At 43.3% G+C, this 18,336-nt stretch overlaps 1 protein-coding gene across 4 annotated transcripts in view; it reads left to right on the top strand.

Annotated features, from left to right (window-relative positions):
- ntn2 (netrin 2) overlaps positions 1–18,084 on the top strand; it is a 53,141-nt gene extending 35,057 nt beyond the window's left edge. For all 4 annotated transcript variants that reach the window (XM_049564209.1, XM_049564210.1, XM_049564208.1 and 1 more), the window contains exons 4-7: positions 5,585–5,734; positions 8,040–8,093; positions 14,011–14,085; positions 15,240–18,084. In XM_049564209.1, coding sequence (XP_049420166.1) covers positions 5,585–5,734; positions 8,040–8,093; positions 14,011–14,085; positions 15,240–15,625 — 665 coding nt within the window. In that variant the 3' untranslated portion in view covers positions 15,626–18,084. The remainder of the gene's footprint in view (positions 1–5,584; positions 5,735–8,039; positions 8,094–14,010; positions 14,086–15,239) is intronic.
- The last annotated feature ends 252 nt before the right edge of the window (positions 18,085–18,336 follow it).

Below are 18,336 nucleotides of genomic sequence, written 5' to 3'. Positions count from 1 at the left end.
GACGAACAGGCCATGTCTGTTTCTAATGAGACCTGCTCTGTAGATGGGGTGTCTATGAGGAGGAGTAACCACCTCTCCCCTGCCTCCATCACCACCACAACTTACCTCCCACGCACCACAAAACTGCAGGGCTCCAGCTCCCCAGTTGAAATGCCCGGGCAGCACCCACTCGACGAGCCCTTTACAGTGTCACAGGCATTAAAACAGTCAGCAAAATGAATGAGACATGGCAATCACCACATGGCCTGGCTGCAGTATAAGAGCTCTTCAGAGTGCAAGGTTTTTATGTGAATCCAAGCCGTACAGCTGGTATCCGTTGACCACAAGGAACATTGATAAAAGGCATTAAAAACGAGGCCACGGTCCATGTGAAGTGACGCCGGCCAACATAAACCACACCGGCCGTATGTCTTAAATATCACTCTGAAGGCATGAGGATCTCTGCTGTCAGAAAACACTGGATAGAAAAAGTGTTACGCAACCTAATTTTAAGCGAATTTTCACGTTAGTTAATATAGTGTGTGTCCTATAGCAAGTGTCAAGTTTAGCTAGTACCTGCGACTTCAAGGTTTTAATCTCAGATGTCACTGAGAGGGTTGAGCTGTTCTATTGATTTCAGCTTTTCAGTCCTTTAACATAGCATTATTACTTTAAAAGCTACAGTAATACTAATATCTCTTGAAAATTAGTTGTGCAAGATGTACTTAATTCTCTTGATTATATGACTCAGGGACTGTTCTTTACTTATCAAAGGAGAAGGTTGGCTGGGGGGTGTGACTTTGTCTTGAACCTTCCAGATGCTCCACACATTTGTTCCTTGAGCCTCCCTTAGTATCTGGGGGACAATGCAAGAACCTCCCTCGCCAGATTTACATCAAATGTAGGTACTGGAGATAAAACAATGAGTTATTATCAAAACAAAGCTAATTTCTTAGGCAAAACACAAATCCTTCTTAGAAATGGCATCATCATCATCAAGGAAGTTTTTATATTTTCTGGAAGGGGTGTAAATCGCCAGTTTCATCACGATACAATATTATATTGATTCTTTGGCAATGATAAGATATTTTCCGATATTGCAAAGTCTGTCACGATACGATTTCGATTCGGTGCAATTTAGGGGCCTGTGACTGATATGAGACGATATTATATGCCCATTTAACACTATTGATTTCTTCAAAGATAAAAACAACACTAACACATAAAACATCACATGGCATAACCTTCAGGGCTTTCTCTCAAGGTCCTTCCTGGAAGAAATCTTTTCATTTTAACCCAAACCGTCTTCTTTTTACTAAAACTTCAGGTCTAACTAGCTTAAAGCCCTGAAGGCGAACTTCCCCAAAGAGCCATAAAACACAGATTAACAACAAGATCATTTCACAAAAGTATCAACTTCAGCTCATTATTAGCTTAAGCATGTTTAAAGAAGTCCGGTATTTTGCGCTTTGAGCCATGAAACTCACCGAGTGGTCAGTGGTGTTCGCTGATGTTCTGACATAAAAATCGTAGCAAACTGTGGTTTCCATCCGTGTTTTCGCTATTCATCTCGATTGTGGAACTTTTTTTCACCTGCCTCACACCCGTGTGTAAACTTCCGCTTGATTGTTTGTTTGACCCTGAAGGGTTATACACTCCAGCCCACTTGATGGTGATAATGCTCCTCTACGTGGGTGTTGCCAACTGGCAGGAAACCACTGCAATGTAATGTGACACAGAAAAGAAGCAGAAGAAGAAGGTTGGCATCGTGTTCAAAGGCATCGTACTGGGAAGGCTGTTTACAAGCAAGTAATCCATTGTGCAGTTGTTTAGACTTATTACAAAACTTTTCGTTTGTTCTTGTTCTTCCACACAGCACTGTCGAGCTGGCACTTTCGCTGAGCTAAAAGACTACAGTGACTACAACCTTGTCGTAAACAACCCCCTTTCCGTTTCCGGTGGCGGATTACTACCAACGGACAATGATGCTTCCTATAGAAAACCAATGGGGTAGACTAAATGTCATATAAATCATCACGGAAACCACAGTTTGCTACAATTTTTATGTCAGAACATCAACAAACACCACTGACCACTCAGTGAGTTTCATGGCTTTGGAAAGGAATGTTTAGCGTGGTTTTAGGACAGGTTCACACATGGCCATAGGCAGCAGTGTTAAGCCAGGCAGGGGAAAGCCAAATTCTCCGAAAATGAGCAATCGTCACTATTTTGGTCTTGGCCACTCTATTTCACCATAAACAACCTAGAAATGGGGCTCAAAGTGCAAAATACTGGACTTCTCCTTTAAATTGCATAAATTAGCTTAGCAGCTAGCAGACTTTTTTCTGTACTCCTACATTAAAAAATTACGTGTAATGTTATTTTTGTTCCTGCTCACTGTTAGTTTAAGTCACTGCAACACCCAACAGAACAGATCAGTTGAATTTCAGTCTGCATGCACGTTTTTTTCAGCCAAACATTGATACAGAGCAGCTAATGTTGCTGTAGTGAGAAGTTAGTGAGTGAGATGCCTGTCCAGGCAGGTCCATGGTGTTTTATCTTGTTTACTGTACGTACGCCATGTGCTCTGTCTGTTGACCCGTATTTTCTTCAAAATCTAAAATATTTCCATGCCGCTGATTTATTTCAGAGTAAATAATGTTATCCTCATCATCTCTCTCTTGGCCGCTTGCCGTCTGCCTGCCGCTGTTTGACAGTGACACAGACTTTCAAAATAAAAGCATATCCTAAAGATGACAATATGGATCGATGTTCTTACTTAGCATCAATGACACATGATCGTTGATCATTGAGTTGATATATCAGTTCAGATCGATGGATTATTACACCTCTAGTTTCTGGCTATGATAAATGGTGGGATTTTGGCTTTTTTTTTTTTTAAGAAAACATGCCTTTCAAACCCAGAGTTCAGAGGGTATTCATAATAAATACAAAATACAACCATTTGAAGTTGTATGTCCCCAACTAAAGCCAGAATATAAAAAGACTATTTGATTTTTATTTTGCACCACCCTGTCCCGCATCATAAATAATGAACAGTCCCTAAAAACTGCACATATTTGAACACTTTTATTTATTTTGACAGTTAAATTATGAGCAGAACATAGCTGACTGATAAAAAACATATTTCCAACTAAGGGCACAAATAACACCACCCTCTCCAAATGTGGCAACTGCCAATAACTGCCGACAAAGAGCAGTCCTCCCAAGTGCTTTAGCCCATATGCACACACACACACACACACACACACACACACACACACACACACACACACACACACACGCACAGAGCAACACGAATCAGTTAAACTGAGCCTGTCAAAGGAACTACAAATCCCAACGCAGTGCCTGTCACGTCTGCAGTTGCAAAGGCTTGAAAAGTCATCAACCTCTGAGGACGTTTTTACTGCTTCTTAACTGGCCTGAGCCCCTGCACATAAAACTTCAGAAAAGCAGTTCAAGGAGGAGAGCTGGGGGTGGAGATTGACACCACCCTCCCTCTCCTTCCATCCCCATCCTGCCTCTTACAACCCAGTTCAGATCTGGCAGTTGCTGGTTGTTTACTGAACATTGTGGACTCTGACAGTAAACTCCGATGTCTTAACAGCCTATGATTGTTTAGAGGGGAAGTGAGAATGTCTAACAATACTCACATCTTGTTCATACTGACTGGATTGTGTTGATAGCTTGCGCTGTTCAGCGATCAGCCAGGAAACAATGGCCACATGCCTCTGCAGGCATGATAGACCGACTCCAGACTTGTATCAGACAGATCAAATAACGGGGGTTTATCCCACATGTGCTTTGAACAAATCATTTCACAGGGAAGAAGGAGGGGGGCATAAACTGTAGGAATGAGTGGTCTGTGGACGCTGTAGTGCCTGGTAACAACGGCAGGAGCTCTGACTGATGCAGGTGAGGATGTAGCTTACAAAGAGACCCTTGTCGACCTGACCTCTGACATCCTGCCATATGCAGATGCCTGTTCCCTTCAGTCTGGAACTCTTACCAAGTGTTATCAAAGCTTGACTTTTCCTGGTCCGGCCTGCGTGACTCAAGTGGTGGGGATTTTGCACGGACGCTGAAGCATCAGATTTACGTCTCTATTGCGCAACTTCAAACAGAGCGCAGCCACTCTGACACCTGTGGACCAGTCGGCCTTGCCGGGAAAAAAAAGAAAGGCAAACGTGTTTCTGAAGATCTGAGCTGCACTTAATCCCCTTCCCCAACCCCGCCGCCAGACACACACATACACGATCACTCTTGGGTCAGTTTCAGCCATTTAAACCCTCCCTTTGCCCAGTCAACAGGTGGTAGGGTCCTCAGGCTGTCCTCTGTTGTAGCAGCTCAAAAATGTCCGGCGCAAATAAACACATTCACAGTTCCGTCGAGCGGTGGGAAGAAACCGCGGCATGTTAGCAGCTGCCTTCCTCTGGCAAGCCCTGGAACAAACTGTTGGGTTACAGGGTTTTTCCCCAAAGTGTAATTTTGGCCTTTCTTGTCTTTTCTTGATAAGATTGGACAATTACAGCTATTGTGTTACAGTCAAGTCACTCTCTTTTTGCACTATCCTGTGCCTGTTTTCCAAAGAGTTACATTGGAAATAAAGGGGAAAGGCAGAATGTTCACCTTGCACTTTATGGTTTGTTGTATTTTTGGCAGCACGTCTCCTTCATACGATAGGAGAGGATACTTTTCTCTACTTGTTTTCTTCTGGACGGAGAATGTCACATTTCAAGTGAAACCAATCAGTCACACCGCTGCTCAAGAAGACGCAGAAGTCCAGCATTTGTTTTGATATGTCACTGATGTGTTTGTCTGGCCGGATTGCTGTGAAATGTTAAGTATGTGTTTATTACTCAAAGAACAAATGTCTGTTTATTTAGTGGAGTCGGCGTAGCCACAGTTTGGTTAGATTCACTCTTGTTTATGCTGGGGAGCACACACCAGAGGCTCTGTTCGGGCTGTGCCTCTCTGATTCACTCCCATCCTCTCCTTCACCTCACACTCTGTGATATGTTGCTTCTCCCTCCCTCTGTCATCCTCTCTAACATCTTGTAAAGCTCTCTCAGAAGGCTTTTGGACCAACACGCCAGCTCTTATATTTAACAGCTCTTTAAACCAAAAAAGAAAAAGACTCACGTTGCTTAAAGGGGGCTTGGATAAATTGCCTAGAACCAGCAGAAGTCATAAAAACCTCGCCAAAGCGTGTTGACCGGAGCATTGCTTGTTGCTGTTGGCATTTGCCGGGCATCGACTGAACTTTCGGGAAGTGATGAAACGGCAGAGCGTGTGTCACCAGGCAGGCACATGGCATTTAGGAGAGCGGATACAAGCAGGCAGGAGAGAGGAGGGCACAGTGGGCCTTTCTAGGTCTGTAACACATCCTCTGCTTGTCGCCTGCTGTCTTATGCTTTCACATGTAGCATTCAACCCTGATACATATCTGTTTACTGCTGGCAAACAACAGAAGACAGCTCCTTTGGGTGTAATTTCTGCAAATATGTAATGAATTAACGTTGAATATGTTTTCTTTCTCCTACCTTCCCCCTTCACACCTGTCCCCAACCCCCACCCCCCTCAGCCTGTGACTGCCACCCTGTGGGCGCAGCAGGCAAGACGTGCAACCAGACCACAGGCCAGTGCCCCTGCAAGGACGGCGTCACCGGCATCACCTGCAACCGCTGCGCAAAGGGCTACCAGCAGAGCCGCTCACCCGTGGCCCCGTGCATCAGTGAGTGACTCGCATGCATACACAGCTACCAGTCACTGCATCCTCAGCTTGGTAATTTAATCACCCTGGCAGTGAGTCATGGCATAAAACTGCAAAACACAGACAAGCCCTATTGTGAGGAACATAATGTAACAACAGGCCTAATACATAGTTACAACAGAGTACACTAAAAGCAGCACATACTCAAACCAGTGAGATTACAGGGCGTAATTGAAAGCACACTCCCCCCATAGCCTAAAGTCATTCTGGCCTTGTGACAGGCACACCCAGCCTGATCTCTGCGCTGCATGTATACAATACATGTGCTCTGTGGGTTTGCATGGCCACTGAAAATGCAATGATAATTTCATAGAGAACAGCCCGAAACATGTGTGCAAACAAGGGTCCAGATGTAAAAGCAGGCTGGACTGAAATGTGATCTTTGTTAAAGTTGAGCAGGGAGCTGGTAGTGTGAGAACTCAAGACTTGGTTATTGTTGTTCCACTTGCTGTCAACTATATATAATGTGTGTCTGTGTGTGTGTGTGTACTCTGTAGTTTGCATGTCGGCTACATCAGGTTTTTAATTTCCTGTGACAAACGTGCATGTGTGCGTGTGAGTTATGAAATTTGCCAGTGGCCCGGCACATGCAGGCATAGTGTAATAGAGGGCAACTTTCCACAACACTGTGTGCCAGGCGGTACGGGCACACATTGCACACACTCACAAGACAAACCACCACCAAAGCAAACCGTGCCGCCCAGTGCCGTACCAAGCTCCGCCACACTGTGCCACATGCTGCCGTGTTGTTTCTCTCACATGCGGCTCCGGAGCAGATGGCGGACGGGGCCGAGAAGGGAGAAAACAACTGTGGTCATGGATGGCAGACCCCACTCACTCCAGTGCCACTGAACCATCCAGCGAGAACAAGACAAATTGTGTATGTGCGTTTAAGTACATGCGCACATTTGGATCCATCACGAATAGACAACTGTGTGTGTCAATACGGCCCCATGGCAGGCATCTCACCTCCTACTGAGGCTCCCGGACCCCGAGACAGAAGACAAGCCCATTAAGCAGCCAATTAGTATGATGGCAGCAACCCTCATCTGAATGATCCTTTCATCATCTGTCTGTCTTCACAAGACGTGGCCATGAGGGCACACGGACTCAAAGTGGCTCCGAGCAGCTGCGCCTGCCTTCACAAAGCTCTGTGCCCTTGTTTGTTTTTGTTGGCGGGGTGTCCATAATTTCAGAGAGACAACTGCCGCCTCCCGCCAACACACTCCCACTCGCTCAGTTCAAACCCTCAACCTCCAAATCCAATCAAAAGCAGATCCTCTGGGTGGATGCTAAGCCGGCGTTCCAGTAACTCTGTTTACGGTAAAAGCTGAGGGCCCGTTGTTAGCATTAGCATTTGTATTGGAAAGTTGCATACGATTAGAAGAGAAGTCCTGGAGGAATTCCACAAGGCACTTTTTAGTGTAGCCAGCGGGCACAGCGAGGGAGGGCTGCATCTGTCTCAAGACGATCCAAGCAAAATTGCCCCCTTGCCATCTGTCCATCTGTCTATACATCGCTTGCATGGAGATTACACAGCAGTGTTAACCCAGCATCTGTTGGGGGAGGACGAGACTAATCTAGTGCAGCCACCTTTCCATTTTAATCAGTGTGCCTCAAAGAATCAACTTCTGCCTCAGATGTATCAAGTGTGCCGACTTTGAACGGATTGACTTCTCTGAACTGGATTACTGGGTGATTACCGTGTGATACATCCAGAGAGTTTCGCTCAAAACGTAAATTTGGTCCTTTGACCTCCATTATTTCTTCCACTTATATTGACTCAGGATCTCTCTTATTTAAAAATGACAGTGAAACCACCACATTAGTTGGTGGAATGCATGGTTTATTTGAGCCTGTCTTCCCTCTCACCACCAATAAGTACGCCTGTCAGTCTGTCAGTGTTTATCTAGCTTGTCTGTCTGCAATGCGCCATGTGTTTTCATGTGCATAGTTGACATATATCACAATCCAAACCTACTGTAGAACAACCCTGGTATTTTCTCCTATTGGATTTGTTGGGCAAATCCACTTTCTACTTCTTCTACCCTCTGTATTTTGTTGTGGCTTTATTAATATATTCACCAAACCTTCCCATATGCACTCTTTGCAATTACTTTTAATGAATTCAGACATACTTCATTTCTCTGACCACACATGCACTTTCCACAGGCATGCAGCCAGATCACTTAGCCCATACTTGAAAGGCATGGATTTACATTTACCCAGCGAAATAACTTTTGTATTTCGTGTGTGTGTGTTTCAGAAATCCCAGTGGTCAACCCCACAGCTGTGGTGAGCAGCACGGAGGAACCAGCAGGTTAGTGTTTGCCCTCTGCACCTCGCCCATAAGCACCAACGCTTTATGAGAGGAACAAAAACATATTTCTTAATATTCCTGGACTTGAGTTTTAAGGTGTGGAATAAATATTAATGAAGGGCGGGGTCCCCTCCTTTTGAAGTACTGCAGAATGAACGAGTGCACCGGGAACAGCAGAATTTTTCCATTGTCTTAAAAACCTATGTCCTTGGCACAGTTTCCTCTAACCGCTAACCTCAAGTTAGTGGAGCCTCGCTGTGCTCAAAAAAAATATAGCTCGTGCTCAAAGCCAAGGCCAGCAGATAGGCAGCAGAGGTGATTAGTTAAAGTTTAGCTGGGAGATATAGTGGAAGTTTTGAGGCGTGAAAGGAGCGCTGGCAAGTGTCTGGGGGGAAATTTGTTCAGTCTCTCCCTCTAACTGTCCAATTTACGCTCCGGTCAATTACCTTGCCCTTATTTTTCACTCTGCGTCTGTTTGATTTGAATGGTGGTGTTGATTTGGAAATGTTGATTCATTAGTGAGTTTACAACATATATCATCACTCAGGCTGCTGATCGCACCCCACACTTTGCAACAGATACTTCACTGTACGATTCAAAGCATATCATTTTATTGTTTTTACATCCTTGCTCTTATACAAATTAAATATTTTGTTCGCTAATTACACTTTTGACCTATGGACTTCTTACATTTGAAGTCCAGTTTGAGGGTATGAGTTATAGGGTTAAAGATGTCTATAATGGCTGGTACTGACTTCACGGGAAAATTGCGAAGCTGAACGCCAAACACGCAGTCAGTGCATAATGCATACAGTGACTATGGAAAAAACATCCTATTAAATCTAATGGTATAGAATAAATGCATTGGTTTGCATTAAAGCAATACTTTAACACCCATTTCAATAATTCATTCCTTGTCACATTGAATTTGTCAAGAAAACTTTGTTTTTCTTGCATGCCTCAGGTGAACGAAGAATCCAAAAACTGAGGAGATTCTTGATGAATTGAAATCATAAGCTGCAGCATTTAACAACAGCAAAACTATATCAAAACAGCTGTTTACAAACTTCCACAAAGCTCATGCAGTATAATCCAAGTATCATTTATTCAGTCACGACAGCACATTCTCAGCTTCCGCCCTTTCCAACAGACAAATTAATGAAAAGTAAAGGTTATCAGTGCTCCCTTAAAAGTCAGACACTATTGACAAAGTCGTAATTTTACCTCACTGAACACTTGATTTGTTTGTGTTATTGGTGGACCAGCAGCTCCTGTGTTCAGCAAGGTAAAATTACTGCTTTTGTCAATGGAGTCTGGCTTTGTGTAGATAATTTTCACTTGTAGTTCAGTTCCCTGCCAGAAAGGGCTATGTGTTTGAGGATTACTGAGCATTTGACTGAATGAATTGGATTATACTGCATGAATAATGTGAGAGTTGGTGAACAGATGTTTTGATTTAGTTTTGCTGTTGTTCTTCTGGTACTCAGATGACAAAAGTTAGAATGGCTGTTTAACTGTGATGTGCTTAAGTTTGCCAATTTTGCTGCAAAAGTCTGAAGGAGAAGGCGAGATAGTTTAACTAGTACTTGTTTTGATTTTTTCAATGCTGTATGGTAAATGCCTTGTGAGTGATCCATGAACTCAGCCTTACAGTAGTTGTTGTTCACATTATGTACATTGCTTTTGTTGTTTTGCACAGTTTTCTTTCCTTTTAATGTTGTCTGAAAATATGTATGCTGGACTTTGGTCCTGGCTGTTTTTTAAAATTGTATTTTATGGTGTCTTGTAAGCCCATGCAGGCTGGGCATAACTGTTTGCATGACACAATAATAAAATAGTAATTTATTCATTCATTGTAAAACATGGACTGCTGTGACTTCAGTTTATCAAGAATTTTCTCACTTTTTGGATTCTTCGTTCACTAGAGGCATGTCGGTAAAAACAAAGTTTTCGTTAGAAATTTAATGTAAAAAAAAAAGTGAGTTATTGATACACAAATGGTAACTTGGGGGACGAAGTGTTCATTTAACGTAATAGTTTGACATTTTGGGGGAAAAAACACTTGTTTGCTTTATTGCCAAGAGATAGATGAGAAAATTTATACCACTGTCATAATTGTGCTGTAGATTCTGTATATTGGCTAAGCTACATTAGCCTAGGTTAGCCTAACATAAAGACTGGAAACAGAAATAATCAAAGAAGTTGTCCATCACATGAACAACCGTAAAATCACAAATCTTTGTTTTTACACTTTTTTTGTACAGATTTAAGAAATAAAATATAATAGACTTTGTTACCTTTGGACATGGCCAGACTAGCTGCTAAGCTAAGCCAAGCTAAGATAAGCTAAGATAAGATAAGCTAAGCTAATCATCTGCTCCCGACAGCTGCATATTTACCACACAGACATGAAAGTATTATTTAACATCTACTACAACTCCAAAAAAAAAAAATCTAAATATTCTTTTGAAGGTAAATATATCAATAATAATAGGCTATTATTAATAATAATAATTTTCCTCAACATTTGCAGTTTTTTTTCTTCATCAGTGACTTCTCTCAATCTGTTTCTCCTCATTACTTGGGCCTTTGAGCCTTTGTGAAAAACAAACAAAAAAAAATGCACAGTCCAGCCCTTTCTTGTGTTTACTACTTCCCTGGGAAAATGTTACGGGGTCTCAGAACACAAGAGTTGTTGATCGCCAATTCACCTCAGGCCCTACCAAACACACCACAGCGTTTCCCCTCCATCTTTCTGCTTCCTAAACTCCCATAGAATGAGCTCCGCCATCAGAGAAACCCAAGGCCCCCAAAAAGTTTTTGTGTAAGGGGCGGTGGGTGCAATTTGTCCTTGTCACGGCACAGTGAGAGGGGCTCAAGGGAACGAGGGCATCGAGAGCCCCCGGAGCCAATTGTGAGTGTTTTTCAGTGGGCCGGTCTTCTGGGTCAGTGGGCGATTCACCGAGAGCTTTTCCAGGTGAACAGCCAGCAGTGAGTGACTCTTCATGGGAAAACACACACTGTCTCCCAGCCAGTCACCAATACCTTCAGGCCAGCCACTGTGTACAGCACACACAACAGCAGCAATCTAATGAAACCCATGCACATCTCATACAAATGCATGCCCGTCACAGCTGCATGCACACTTACATAATAATGATCTGCACATGAAACCACACGCCCACTTTTAATGAAAAAGAAGCAAGCAAGCTATGATATTAACATCATTTCTTTAAAGTACAAAACACACATAAACACAAATCCATCCACACGTTCACCTCTGCACCCGTCCACATCTACACCTCCACTCATCATGTTTTTAAAGTCACCCTGTCTCGAGGTTATTGGAAGCTGCCATCTGCTCTCTCTTTCTCCCTTTCTTTCCTTGTCTCTCCTCTCTCTGGCTAATAAAATCTCCAGCGCTCTGATATACAGCCAAGCCTCCTGGACATTTTTATGGGCTCCTTGGTCCCCTGTTTCTTCCTCCTCATGCACTCCTTCCATTGCTCCATCCGTCCTTCCCCAAAAAATGAACGATGCAACACCCCTACTCTCATGCAACCCCAGAAAGCGTAATTTCTCTCTCTCACGACCATTTTTTTTCTAATTAGGGCATTTCACGTCCAGCAATTTTATTTGGTTTGCTTTGGGAAGCAATATGACTGAATGGTTTTCCTTTTGAAGGCAATGAAAGGCCTGACCGCGGATACCAGTCCAGTAACAAGCATGTGGTTTTTCAGTTTCATGCCCTGACATTCCAAGTGAGCAGCATGGTCAGCTTTTCGTGTCCCCTTCACTAAAACTGACTCGAACCATGTTGGAATATGACCCTCTTGGCATTCTCCGCATTTTCAGTCCATCATTTTCATGTGTCCTCCTCATAGTTTTGTAATTGAAATAAGTGGATCCAAAATTCTACGGTTCATAAAACCCAGTGGCATCCAGTCAAGTACAGTACGAGCCTCGCTAATGATCAACAGTGTCTCGCTCTTTCTTGTCACAGCTCCAGTAGCAGGAGTTACCATGAGCACAATTTATGAAAACACAATGCGACGCTATAAATTTTATCAGGAATTCTTGATATTGATTTCTAACATGAGCACTTTCTCCTGTTTTTGTGAGTTCATTTAATTTGGCCCGTCTTCTTCGTTCTCCATTGCCTCTGCTCTCAGCTCATGGAAAACGTGGTTCTTGATCACAGAGAAGCAAAGCTTTTAATGTCAGGATGACAAAATAAATATTTCAGGGCTGCAAGAAACAAACCATGAGAACTAATGGCATGCATGTGCTCTATCTGACTTAACTTAAATCCTACTTTCGCAGCCCATAGGAAGTTTTGTGTTCACTCATTTTTCAACATCAGTTTGCAAATAAATTCAACTACTATTGTAATTTTTTACTCAGATTGAAGGTAAACTTTGGGCCATAGAGTCAAGGCATGTGAGGCTGCGGCCAGAGAAGTTGTTGCTTTAAGTCCGTTAGGACACTTCCATGTAGTGCGCTGTGTACACTACACTGTATGCGTGACTTTCGACAGTGTAGTGCTCTCTCAGACCGACCATGGCTGTTGTGCACTTCCCGAAAATGATGATCACAACATTTGACCGCTTCTCCTTCTTTTTAATGGCAAATTGCAACCGGACGGAGCATTACCTTCAACATTTGACCGCAGTTTCTGCTGGCTTCTGTTCCCCAGAGCAACTCCAACTGCTGCAGCTTCCTCGGCTGCCCTTCTCAAAATTTTAGTGGTCCTTCCCCTTCCGCTGCTTAGCCAAGACAGTGACCACTGAGGTGGAGAAGTGTCCAACATTCCTACCTTTTGACCACTATGAGAACACCATCCACAGTGCACTGCATTTTGCCACGCTTGACAGTGTGAACTCAATTATACACCCAAAATAGCAAGCGTAAATATGGAAGAACGGGAATTGAGACACAGAACCAGACGGAGAAATTCAGGGCAGAACTGTTTCCAGTGCAACTTCCATGTACGTGTAACTGTGTGCTGACCTGAAAAAGACGCTCATAGATACTTGATGACTAAACCAAACCAAGGCTGTTTTTAAAGTCAGTCAGAAACGAAGAGATCTGAGTTTCAGCCAAAAGGTCGATTTCAACTGTCACAATCATAACTGTAACACCTCATCACTTGCGACTCCACCTATGAATGGTCAGCGGAGGTCATCTGTCCAATGTGTGGTCTCAGTCGTCACGCTGGCAGCCAAGGTCTATTCACATCCATCCAACCATGACCTGCTTCCACCGTGCTCTGTCTTTCCTCAAGACCCCCGAAAACATGTCAAACTGAACACTTTTACTACTCTGGTCTGCTTCACCTTGCGTCCCGACACTGGCTGTTGCAACGGTTTGATGTGCGATTTGTCAGAAAGTTGTATTTTAGCGTACAAAAACCAAACCAAGCTCAACATTATCCAACCTGCTCCGGTTTCTCTTGAAGCCTTCAGACCTGTCAGGGAAAATATATTGTGAGGTGTGAATATGAGCATACTTGCCACAAGGTTATGAAACAATACAAGTGGAAATAGAATCCAGAAAAGTAGCTTTGATACGTACATATTCTTGTGTTGATGTTTAACAGCCTTGGCCTGCGTGCATGTGAAGCACATAGTGATTTATTCTGATGCTGTTGGGTGTGTTTATTGGTGGTTTCACAGCACATAACAGTTTACAGTGTTTTGTCACACTAACTTTAGCCCAACAGATGTGCTGGTGCTGCTACAAAAGCACCACATAATGAGCTATAAAACGGTGTGTCCTGAAATCGAACCTTATGACAACGATTGAAATTTCAAGTGTCTAAGTGTCCTGTTATGTGTGTAATTTAAGTGTCAGTGAGTAATATTAAGTTACAGCCTGCATTACAAGAGTGAACGTTGGGTGTCCTTGTGCTTTGCAGATTGCGAGTCCTATTGTAAACCAGTGAAGGGCAACCTGAAGATCAACATGAAGAAATACTGCAAAAAGGATTACGGTAAGAGAGTAAAATTAATTACTAATAGGCGCATTTACATGAACCCTAATATTCCACTAATAATCAGAATAAAAGTGCCTCATTTAACAACCTCTGTTAGGACTGGTCCAGTCGGAGGGTATTTTTCATTGGCTTGAGAGGGGTGGTGTAAACCTTTGAAAGTCTGCTCAATAGGAAAACATTAGCATCTAATAAAACATGTAAGCACATAATCCATGCTCCACATGGAGGTAACATTAAGTGAGCTCTCTCTACGCAACTTTCTCTGCTGATTTTGACAATCGTTAACCAATTAGAAAAATATTTGGCACTCTGCTAGTGAAACATATCCTCAAATGGTGATATCTTCAGAAAACGCACGCTTTGTATATCTAACAATTTGGCACCCCACCAATGACTTTACAGTATGTACTTAACATAAAGTTACATGCTTAACATAAAGTTGCTTTGGTTAGGTTTGGGAAAAGAAACATGATGAGGACATACCTGAAAATAACTCAAAGTTCACTCCAAGTTCTGAACACCAGTCTCCTGCAAAAAGTCCTGTGCTTTTTGTCCCATTCACCACCCCACCCATCTCCCTACGGGGAACGCTTCTGTCTTTACGCCCATCGGCACATTGGTCATGTGAACGCAGCCTTCCCAAATACGTGGGTTTTACACAAATTACTTGCTCGTGATGTCGTATGATATGTACAAATTTTGGTCCATTACTTTTCGTGGGAAAACTTACGTGAGTGCACTAATTAATAAACGTATCTTTGATTTCGAAACGGTAGCCTTTTGAAACGTTGCTGCTACAGGTTGCATTTGTGGAGTCGCTGGACATTATAGTCGTCTATCGCTAACAGTAGTTCTAGCCTGCATAGACATTTACATTGTTCATTTGTAGTGTCTACCAGTAGTCTACCATGTGAGGTGTTTAGGGGACATCTATTTGTTGTGTTTAAGTTATATTCTGATAAAGTCCTTTGAGGTGTGTAAATGCACATCTTAACGGATCACTTAATTTAGTGTCCATGTCATCAGTTAAGTTGGAATCTTTTATCAAAATTATCAGATTTAAGCGATATTGTCTATGTAACCACAGCTAATCATAATTAATAATTATACTGTGTTGGGAGTGTTAACCCGAACCTGTTTTTTTTCCTCAGCGGTGCAAGTGAACGTCCTGGACATGGAGACGGTGGGCGACTGGGCAAAGTTCTCCGTTAATTTGGTGTCCGTGTACAAGAGCCGCGGCGAGCCCCTGAAGCGAGGCGACAACATCCTGTGGGTGCACATGAAGGACCTGGCGTGCAAATGTCCCAAGATCCAGATGAGCAAACGATTCTTGGTGATGGGCGGCAGCGACGGCGGGACGAGCCCAGCGACGGGTCCAGGGGTAGGGCCCGGGGGAGGAGCCACCAGTCCCGGAGCGGAGCGCGTGGGCCTGGTGGCTGATAAGAACAGCCTGGTGATCCAGTGGAGGGACGTTTGGACGAGACGCCTGAGGAAGTTCCAGCGCAAAGAGAAGAAGGGGAAGTGCAGCAAAGCGTGATGGGATAGCGGCGTTACCTCTCCCTCCATTGCCCCACCTTCATGAACCCTTACCCAAGCATCTCCCTGTCCTCCCCCATCACAGGAACACTGCACATTAGAAAGACTGCATGTACCCTACCTGTTTTAAGGACCACGTTTTGTGTATATTGTATAATTATTTTCCTCTTTTTTTAAGTTTTGTCTTTATGTCTTTTTTGTCCAATTGGTTTGCCTTAAAAAGGGACCATTAAAAAGGGTATGAAGTGTAGACAAAAGCAGACGCCATTCCCTCCCTCAACGACGACAGCGGAAATGTCCACTCGTCCCCTGACTCAGACCCACTGACCCTCCGCTTCCTCTTCCTGTCAAGACTGACTGTCTCCTGCCACTTTTTTTGACATATACAACACTTCACACACTTCTCTGAGGATTTTATTCAACAGTGTTTGTCACTGACTGATTTCAGCAACAAGACAAGCTGCACATCCTCAGCTTGGCCTCCTCACGTTTCATTGTTGAAACAACCTCGGATCAGCTCGAGCTGGACTGCCCGACATGACAACCTTTCAACATTTGCTGTTAAAATGTTCATTAAAAAAACAGGCCTACTTGCTTTAGGTCTCTGCAGTAACTACTACAGACTGTAACTATGAAACTTGTGTCCTGTGAGGAACCAAGGGCTCCCTTTGCAGGGACGTTTTCCACAGCAAACCTCAGTCTCACCACCACTGCTGCTGCCACCAGACAGCCCTCACAGAATAAACTGCTCTTGTATCTTGCAAGTATTTGATGCCACTGCTCACAGTAGAGGTTATATTCTTCGTGTGGCTATGTTTTATCTCATCCATCCATATCCCAGCCGTATCCTTTTTTTTGAGATGTATCCTTTTGTTTCATTTTAAACAGAGCAAACTCGTTAGCATGTGTGAGTCACATTCCAGGCCTCCAGGGCTGTGCCTCTTCACCACCAGCCCCTCTCATGAGTGGTTTACAAAGTCATGCATCACCATCATGACTCATTGCTTGTCACTTTTTCTGGAAGACAGATTAAGCGGTGTGGACAAATGGCTGGAATTTCAGAACAATACCAATATTTCCAAGGAGACTTTTTTTTCGCTTTATGGATAATGTCTTCCGCTGGGTAGTGGCCTTCCAGATGTTGCTGTGTGGCCAATGTCATTTCTTTGTATTTAAATGTCTGAACATGTGTCCAGCGACTGGCAGGCTTTTGTTTGCCGAAATAAGAGATTGAAACGAGAGTTCCTTTTCATGCAGTAAAAAGAAAACAAAGTGGGATAAACAACACAGTCGTGTTTCTCTCGAGTGTATTTTGACAAAATGAATGAGGCTGGAAAGTTTTTAGTGCTCACTGATTGTATTATGACATGAGAGGATCATATTTCATTCCTCATGTGCTTTGTTATGTTTGCATGTTTGTGGTTTTTGCTGGTCCATCAAAACCGTACAGTGAGCAGAGCACGGACTAAACTAAAAATGAGCATCAAGATCCAAAGGAAAACTTCCCAAGTCATCTTCCCCCCACTTGCCTACCCTCACACAGTCCCTGTCATCCTTTGCCAAATAAGCATAGTCAGTTTTTAAATTCAATTAAGAGACTATGGAAGTCAGGACCAACGAAAACCACAGAGAGACCCGTCTGGTTGCTCTCAAGCTTTTTATCTGCCTTTTGCTGTTATTTCATTTTGTAAAGCACATTACAATTTATTTAAATAGAGTACAAGATAAACACACAGTTTTGAGGGGCACATCAAGCCAGCGTAGCAGCGAGTGTGCCGACAGGCATGTCATGCTAGCGAGTGGTTACGCTCCTCTGGCTGCGGCCGTATGTTTGGTTTGTCATTCTTCCAAAAGTGTCTCTCCTCTGCTCTCTTCTCTCTGTCAGCCACCACCCTCCCCAAGCTCTCCTTTTTTAACCCGTTTTTGCATGTTGTGTATTCAATGTCTTAGATAAGTGACAGCACAGAACGAGGCTGCCAAAACTCCTCAGTGGTGTACTGTACTGCACTGTAGCTCTTGTTTTCACGTCTTCCGAGAATGTATGTCAAACTGTGAAGAACACACACACGCAGGTGTATGGTCTGATTGTAAGTGTTTATGAAATAATGTCACCAAGCTTAAGAATGTGGACGCCATGACAGCTGATGCTATTATAAACTCTGAATGGGATGTTGTTCAATATGATTGTGGATCTTCATGCTTATCTGTCTGTCTCATAATGACTTTTTAATTATCCAAAAACAACCATAGACTGTCTATAAAGATGGAAAACACATCTTGACTTCGCCTACAATACAAAAAAAGAAGCCATCCTGCTCTGGTGCAGGCTGCTCTCGGATTGGTCACCAAACAAGGGATTTTACCCCAAGAGACCCGTGTTTAGAGAGTGTACATCATTTCCAGGTACATCATTTCCTAAACGTAAGTGCTAATATCGTAGGCAACTAGACTTGCTTACGTTTCTTGAAGACGCTTTGCTTCTCATCCAAGAAGCTTCTTCAGTTCTAAATGACTGGTACGAAGTTGCAGGCTTTAAACCCTGTGTGGGTGGGAACCTTTGCAGAGTCATAGGGTTCATGTGAGCTCTTAGTTTCAGAGTCGTTAAGGTCACACGACCTTACGATTACCATGACCTGGATGACTGAGAATCTTCACCAACATTGTGACTTTAACGACTCTGAAACTAAGAGCTCATGTGACCCCTACGACTCT

This window comes from Epinephelus fuscoguttatus, linkage group LG20, assembly GCF_011397635.1.
Source record: "Epinephelus fuscoguttatus linkage group LG20, E.fuscoguttatus.final_Chr_v1".
Classification (NCBI taxonomy): domain Eukaryota; kingdom Metazoa; phylum Chordata; class Actinopteri; order Perciformes; family Serranidae; genus Epinephelus; species Epinephelus fuscoguttatus.
The sequence above is the reverse complement of the archived record's forward strand: the minus strand, read 5'-3'. Positions and strand labels throughout refer to the sequence as shown.